The sequence below is a fragment of the Cryptomeria japonica genome, chromosome 9, assembly GCF_030272615.1.
Source record: "Cryptomeria japonica chromosome 9, Sugi_1.0, whole genome shotgun sequence".
Classification (NCBI taxonomy): Eukaryota; Viridiplantae; Streptophyta; class Pinopsida; order Cupressales; family Cupressaceae; genus Cryptomeria; species Cryptomeria japonica.
The window spans coordinates 748,754,219-748,761,941 of record NC_081413.1 but is presented as its reverse complement, the minus strand read 5'-3'; the positions used below and the strand labels follow the sequence as shown (position 1 = coordinate 748,761,941).

Sequence of the window (7,723 nt, the reverse complement as noted above, 5' to 3'; positions counted from 1 at the left end):
TTAACAGTAACACTAAGAAGCAGCTCTGAGTGGAGATGTCTTCAATGCCTTTGCAGCTCGATTTCTATGGTATTGCAGTTTGTTGCATTCCAGAATGTTCCTGGCAACAAATATTCCTTTGATATGAAAATTTGTCTTTCTCTATTAGCATAAAATGTAAGTTCTGAAATGCCTTCCTTGTTTACAACCCACTCACTTTACCATTATAGGGGCATGTGGCGAGAGAGAGAGAGAGGCTGTGGTTTTGTACAGGGACAATAATGGTTCCCAGTCCTTCTACTACCCAGCCCCACCTCTGAATCTCTACTGTGCTCTTAGTTGTGAAGGCAAAACATCGAAAAACTTAGTGTTGACACACTAGAAGAAATGCACATCAAAATTTAAAATCACACTTGTGCACACCATAGCTTTGCATGCATAACACAAAAAATCATATTTCTTGAATCTGGTCATTCCTTGTAAAACTGGAATTTTATTTTACAAATGTCTCCAGAATGAATCATGTGATGTAAAACTAGACAAAAATTGCCCACAATTGGAGCACACAGCCAAGGCAAATTTATCACAAATCATTATCAGAGGCTGCTGAATATCCTAGTTGTTCAATCTCCCAGCTTGTCGGAGGGGCAACCTGGTAATGTCTAGGAACATATTCCTGCATAAATTCCATTTTTTAAACGATTTTAGTACCTGTAAGCAGATTAAACACATGATAATCTAAATTTAAGGAATCAAGTTATTCAGACCAACCATGGGAGAAATATAAATCCTTGAAATTATATTAAATAAAGAACTCCAAAATTACATTAACGTATTTCACATTCCCTACCTCCATCTTGACTATCAGTTCCTTTGCTGTTGGAGCAGACACTATAATAAGCCGTGCAGCAGGCTCTATAAACCCTTCTTCAACACCTTTGTCAAACAAGGCAAGCAAGCAATTGTAATAACCATCAACATTCAGTAGCCCCACCTGTGTTTCAATTGGGATTACAAGGAATTAATATTTCAAAGCTTCAGAATAAGAACCAATACATATTATATTCATCTTTTGACATTTGACAGTGCTATTAAAGCATAAAACTGAAGGGTGGGGATGAGGTAGAAGATAATTCATGATTATGAGCTGGGTCCATACCGGTTTATCATGAATCCCTAGTTGAGACCACGTGATCATCTCCAATAACTCTTCCATTGTTCCATAACCACCTTAATCAGTCAAATCTTCAAAATATCAGAAGATTGGCACTCAAATGATGTAATGTCAAAAGCAAGCAGCATGTTTTCCATCACAAAGGCTGTAGGTGCACATTCACAAGCAAAACCCATTGAAATGGAAAATGTGCAATACTTTATAGTTAAATTACCTGGAAGAGCAATGAAAGCATCTGCATGACGAGCCATTTCTGCTTTCCGCTTATGCATGTCAGCAACAGTCTTCACTTCACCAACTGGCTGACCAGATATCTGCAACATAATTTATCACCTCAAATAGGCTATATAGCAATATTGAAATAAAAGCAACTTCAATCATCCAACGCACAGTAGGGAAAGTCAGAACCAATGTTGGCTTAAGCAAGGAAATTAGTTTGTAGTAGATCTGCTAATTGACTTTCCAAGAAACTAATTAATAGAAAATTGGATCTTCTATTAACTAGTTTCTTGGAAAGTCAATTAGCAGATCTACTACAAACTAATTATCTTTAGAGCAATCAGTTATATAAGACCAAGCTGGTGATCTTTGTGAGTAATTATAGTAAAAGAATCTGTTTTTGTTTCACAATATTTTGAGTTCTAGCCATGTCCCTCTAAGTTGCCTCCTTTCTTCTCCTCGTACTATTTGTTTTGAGTCTGATGCTTTTTTTTATTGGCCTGATTCATCGTCTAGACTCCAGATGCATCTCAACATATTTTGATTTATCCTGCTTTGATTTAAAATTTGGCAGTTCTTTGAAAAGTATTGTTTGTTGAAGCAATTATCAAATTTATGTAGAAGTGACTCCAGTTTTGTATTCCAAATTTATGGCTTAAAGCTTCTGGAAATGATACCAGATAAGCTAAAAATAGATTGGATCAGAAGGGCAATACTGGCTCTCCAGTATATTGGCAACAATAGATATAAGTGCTATCAGGTTTCCACAAACCATGCTAATGTTCGATATTCTTCTGGATTTGATTGTGTATACCAATTTTCATTATACAGAATCAAATCCAGAAGAATATTGAACAACAATAGCTAACCCATGGATAAAAATAAAAGTTACTGTCTTGTCCTTAACTTCCCTAGTTCCAAACATACAAAAATTCATTTATACAATCACATACATATACACATCCTCTAACGCTGATATTCATTTGTCACTTTATATCACAGGTGATATAGTCACAAGCATTGGATTATAGCTTATACTTGGATGAGTCATGACTACACATTCTAACAACAGGAAGCCCATTTTGCCTAACAGCTCCAAATTTTAAAATAGGAATTGAACAAGAGAATTCAATTATAACTTTGCAAATCTTTGCCACCACATGCTTGTGTCCCATAACCAAGATAAGGATTTCTACCAAAAGCCACAGAATCATTGAAAGTTTTAAGCAGCAGTATGTGTAGTAGCACTGAAGGAACTGTCCATAAAATTGAAGAAACTCATAAGTTGATACAACTAATTCCAAATAATCATTACCACCATATCTGAATCCTTCGTTGTGGTTTACTTTACTCACAAAATGGATTGGTTACTGCAAAAAGGGAATTGCATTTCAAGATAATTAGAAGGCCAGGTAAAAAGCCTTTTATACAACTAGAAAAGTATGTTCTAGTGATAGGTTGCCTGTTTAATGTGTAATCTACAGAGATCTTGTATCCACCTAAGTGTAAGCCTTTAGGCTATGGATACTCTAAGATGTCTAAAGGCTACCAGGCCATTTTAAATAATTCATCGCAAATTTCAAAAAAAGGTTGATGATATTGCATTTCTATTATAAATGCACAACTTATGGATTCATCTTAGAATCAAAGGAAAATCCAAAAGCAACCCTAATCTTCCCTAAGATTTCTATGGTTTCCATAACTCAAGTTAATTTTTTATCTGCAAAGAAAGAAGGATAGAAAACAGAGTATCTGAGTCCATTATCTCACAAGCAAGCCAAAAAAGAGAAGGGGTCGAGGGGAAACCCCCTTGGCTTCCAAATTGAAAAGGTGCAATGCTAATAAATCCTGCAATTCCTATTGACAGAATAACGTTGCAGGTATAGAGATCAAAATAAAGACAAAACATGAATGTAAGGTTATCTAGTGAAAAACTCTTGACCTGCACCCTTGAGATCATAGGTTTTGTTTTTCTGATATTAAATGTATGTTTGGAGGAACCCAAAAACTTCTAGGTGAATGTAACAATTTTGCCAAACATTACGCTTCATGATTTTCAATTATATGATCTGATTTGGATTTACTTGAAAAATGATTTTTAAGTGAATTTCTCCACATATTCAAGCCATTAAAGATGGTTACATGAAAAAACTTGGAAGACCCTGATTCTCAGAGAAATAGCAATTGTTACCCCTGGCTTCAACATAAATATTAGAAATGAATTTAATGGGATCAGATAAACAAAGATTTCCAGTCTCCCTTTGGAATGGCATAAAAATCCTCTCCCTTCAACCATTTTGGAATGTATAAGAACTTTACAAACTAGTCAAATCTCTTTTCAGATTGATTGGGGCACAAACCCTTAAGGGATAATAAAGTTATAAACTTGATCTGTGGCCCTAGTTCAAGACATTCGAGCATTAGATGATAGTAAGCCCACATGCAGTAACCAATTGAATCCTAAAAATAATAACACAAGTTATACTCATTTTTGAGTTCATATTTGAGGCTAATTTATTTGCTCCTAAAGCTATAATATCAACTACTGATCTGTATTCTTGCATGGTAACTCAAGAAACATTGAAAAAAATGTCTAAGGGATTGGATGGAGGTTCACAAACAAAAAAATCTAATGCAGAAATCTAATTAAAAAATGTCTTCATAAAATAATAGAGGGTACCAAATCCAAGTTGAGAAACCAGTCATACCTCCCGAGGCATGAGAGCAGTTGGAATTACCCTGCATAGACAATATGCCAATCACAAACATGCATTAATGAATAACAGAACAATCCAGGGGATCAAAATCAATAGCAAAATATTCCCGCAGAAGCCAAGTGGTGCCTTCGTATCTATGGAAAATTTAATGAAATTGCATCCCTCCCTTCACCAAGATGTAAAATCCGATTCCCTTCCTTACCCAAGAACATTACAGCCACCATTGTAAACAGTCTGAGAAACCATCCCCATAAGCCCAACACTTCCCCCACCATATACGAGGTCTATTCTCCTCTTTACCTGCAAAATATAGCCAAAACCCACCTCAGAAATGACAAGAATGGCATTCTGAAAATTTCAAAAAATTCAACCCATCCATTTCCTATGCAAAGCCATCTCAGAACTCTGAAGAAAATGAGTCCAAAATTGTCAAAAAGCTTAAACATAAGTTTATAGTTATTGCCAGAAAGTCTACTTTATCAAAATCCCCAAGTGCTTGAATCCCTTTAGCAGGTATCACATAGATCAATACAAACTCAACCCATGCAACACCCCTTTCAGAGCTCTTTATGTGATTGCCTATGGTCATCAAAAACCTCAAGGCTCAAACATGCATAGTTATGGGATGGAAATCCCCATTAACTCCTTGAGTGCTTGAAGCCCTGTAGCAGAGATCATAGGCAACTAATTCAATTCATCTATTTCCCATGTAATCTATGGTTAGGAGAATTGTTTTCTAACCAAAACTAAAACACCGTATGGTTTAGAGACAAAAAAAGGAACCGATGAGTAGGATTAATGAAGGAATAAAAAACATGTTTAGATAATACCCATCTGAGAACTCAAAAGGAAAACATTCAAAAAGTAGAGACAACGTTTCCACAGTCCAAGAAAGTTGAGTGATTCTGGAACTAAATGTGTAAGTTTTGTTTGCATCAACATTTTGGATCATAATGATAATGGATGGAGGACACTTATTTCCAGAGGCACACTCACTCAGCATTCAAAAACTCAAAAATTCATTTGCAATTACTGCATTAAAATCATAGCGTTGAATTTTGCAAGAGTTTTAATCGTCGTAGCAGACATTACAAACCTCCTTAGAGATACAATCCATCCATCTGCCGCAAATTTTATCGTTAAGAAACATATATTCTGATCATTCTATATCATACAATCTACAGACCAAGAGACAAAAACAATGAGTGGGCTTGTTTATAGTTATTGCTGGAAAATCCTCATTATCAAATTCCTTATAGCAGATATACAACAAACATGATTGCTAACTCAATCTAACGTTCCATGTAGCAGGTACCCCAAACATCATTGATAACTCAATTTAGCCATTCTTCATGCACTATATGGTTAATCAAAATGTATTCTGAGCACTAATACACCATGCAATTGATAACCCAATAACAGAAACCCTAAGGGGCTAATAAGGAAACAAACTACTGATAGAACCAAACCCATCTCCAAACTGCAAAGAGAAGAACATCCCGAAATACTGTTAAAAACACAAAAATGTGTTCGTAGTTCCTGCATGAAGTTCCCAATTGTCAAATTCCCTGAATGCTTTACTTCCCGTAGCAGATATCACACATATCATCACAGATTCAATCCATCCTATGGCTCTGAGAAATTGTACACATCAATCCTAAACACAACCTACAAACCCATGACAAAAACAGTCACTGGAAATACCACATACATAACTACCAATTCAATCCGTTCATTCCCCTGCAATCCATGGCTAAGAAAATTCTACTCTGATCAACACAATCTAAAATCTGTGAACCCATAACTAAAAAACGGTCACTGTAAACACCATGACGATATAAATCCATCCATTTAGTCTACCATCTATGGTTAAATAACAATACTCTGATCAATACTACTATACCATATAATCTGTTGCCCTAAAGCAAAAACACTAATGACCAGTCGAGTCACCCATTCCTAATGCAATCCATGGCTAATATTCTAATCAAAATTAACTACTACGCCATACAATCTATAGGCCTTTAGCAAAAACACTAATTGTGTTTGATTGAGAAAAATAAGCACACAAACTAAAACCATGGATTCAAGAATTGTATATGTAAGGAATTTATACCAATTCCTTGCCCAGATCAAGGGCAGCATCACTGAAAGCAGTCTTGTTGCCTGAACTACTCCCACAGAAGACACAGATTCTCTTAAAACGTCCTCCGTTAGTACTAGCATCAGCTCTCTCCATCTTTTCCTCCTTCATATGTCAATAGAGTCAAAACCATCCACTCTGCCAAACACCCATAACATCAATCTCAACCATTTCAATTCAACAAATAAATTTTAATAAAAAAGGCAAAACACCCATGACATCAATCTCAACCAATTCAATTTAATCGATAATAAATACTCAAACATCATCCCCTCTGCCAAACACACACAACATCAGTCTCAACCGTTCCAATTCAATCAATCAAGAAAACTCAAAGCTTTCAAACACCATCCAAATCCTTTTACTTCAAAATAAAGGGAATTCCATTTGTGTATACACACAACGGAAACAAAAACACAAATTGAAAACAACACCCAAATCTTTCTACTCCAATTTCATAATTCTAAACATAGCCAACTTAAAAAACACAACAAAATTAAACACTATTCAAATCTTTCTACTCCAAATTCGTGGGAATTCCAATTCTGAACATACCCAAGTTCAAGAAAACTCAAAATTTTGGAACAACATCGAATTCTTTTTAATTGAATATCATTGGAATTCTACTTGCGAACATACCCAGCTCTATTTCTAGCCTAGATTGACAATTCTGATGATTGGTGAGATGGTGTTGTTAGATTCTGGTTGTTTGTGATGGGAAGAAGTATTATGCTACATGATTGGAAAAATCTATAGCCAAGACTTAAAATAGAGTAAGAATGTAAGTTCCGTGACGTAAATGCGATGGATGGCACCATGGGAAATAGTGTTTGATTAGATCATGGCTTATGTCTAATGACGACATGAGGCCCTAATTATAACCCCCACGTGAAAACAAATCCAAATAATCAATTCAGCAAACATGACCTAAAGTGAAACAAATTCCAGTAAACTGAAATATTTTTACAAACTGTACAAATGATCTACATACATCTTTTAGACACCCAGAAGCCTTTAATTTTGTTTTTACTGCTATTGCTCTCTGAGAATCAGATTAAGTTTTTGTGCCACTATAAAAGCTTCATAACACCGGACTTCTTATTGTTTACAATTGTTATCAAGTTTTAACGGTTTTAATTTACTTGCAGTAGTTTTAATGACAACTATCCATCTGAACTGCCGTACTCAACCCTGTGTTAAGTGCTGCAGCCAACTATCATTTATATTTAGAACAATGGAACAATGACAAGAAAAGAAAATGGAGATCTATAAACATAAAACATGATGCGTTTGACAATGGATGTAAATGGGTCCCTTTTGTTGTGTATTTTGGGCTTCATCCTTTAAATTCATGGGGCCCTTACAGAGGGAGAAGTCTCTCAATATAGAAAGCAATGAAAGAATTGCTATTCATGGAATATGTTTGATAATGGTAATAATTAGAAGGGGTTTGGCATCAAAATTAATATTTGTTTTGCACATGTGAGTATA

At 35.3% G+C, this 7,723-nt stretch overlaps 1 protein-coding gene across 1 annotated transcript; it reads right to left on the bottom strand.

Moving 5' to 3' along the window:
- Nucleotides 1-418: 418 nt before the first annotated feature.
- On the bottom strand, nt 419-7,086 carry LOC131064655 (cytokinin riboside 5'-monophosphate phosphoribohydrolase LOG1). Its single transcript, XM_057998882.2, has 8 exons — nt 6,788-7,086; nt 6,206-6,370; nt 4,292-4,389; nt 4,081-4,111; nt 1,368-1,467; nt 1,139-1,209; nt 830-973; nt 419-655 (listed from the first exon to the last, which is right to left on the bottom strand). The coding sequence occupies exons 2-8, from the start codon at nt 6,341-6,343 to the stop codon at nt 563-565; spliced, it is 675 nt and encodes a 224-aa protein (XP_057854865.1). The 5' UTR covers nt 6,344-6,370; nt 6,788-7,086; the 3' UTR covers nt 419-562.
- Between the last annotated feature and the right edge of the window lie 637 nt (nt 7,087-7,723).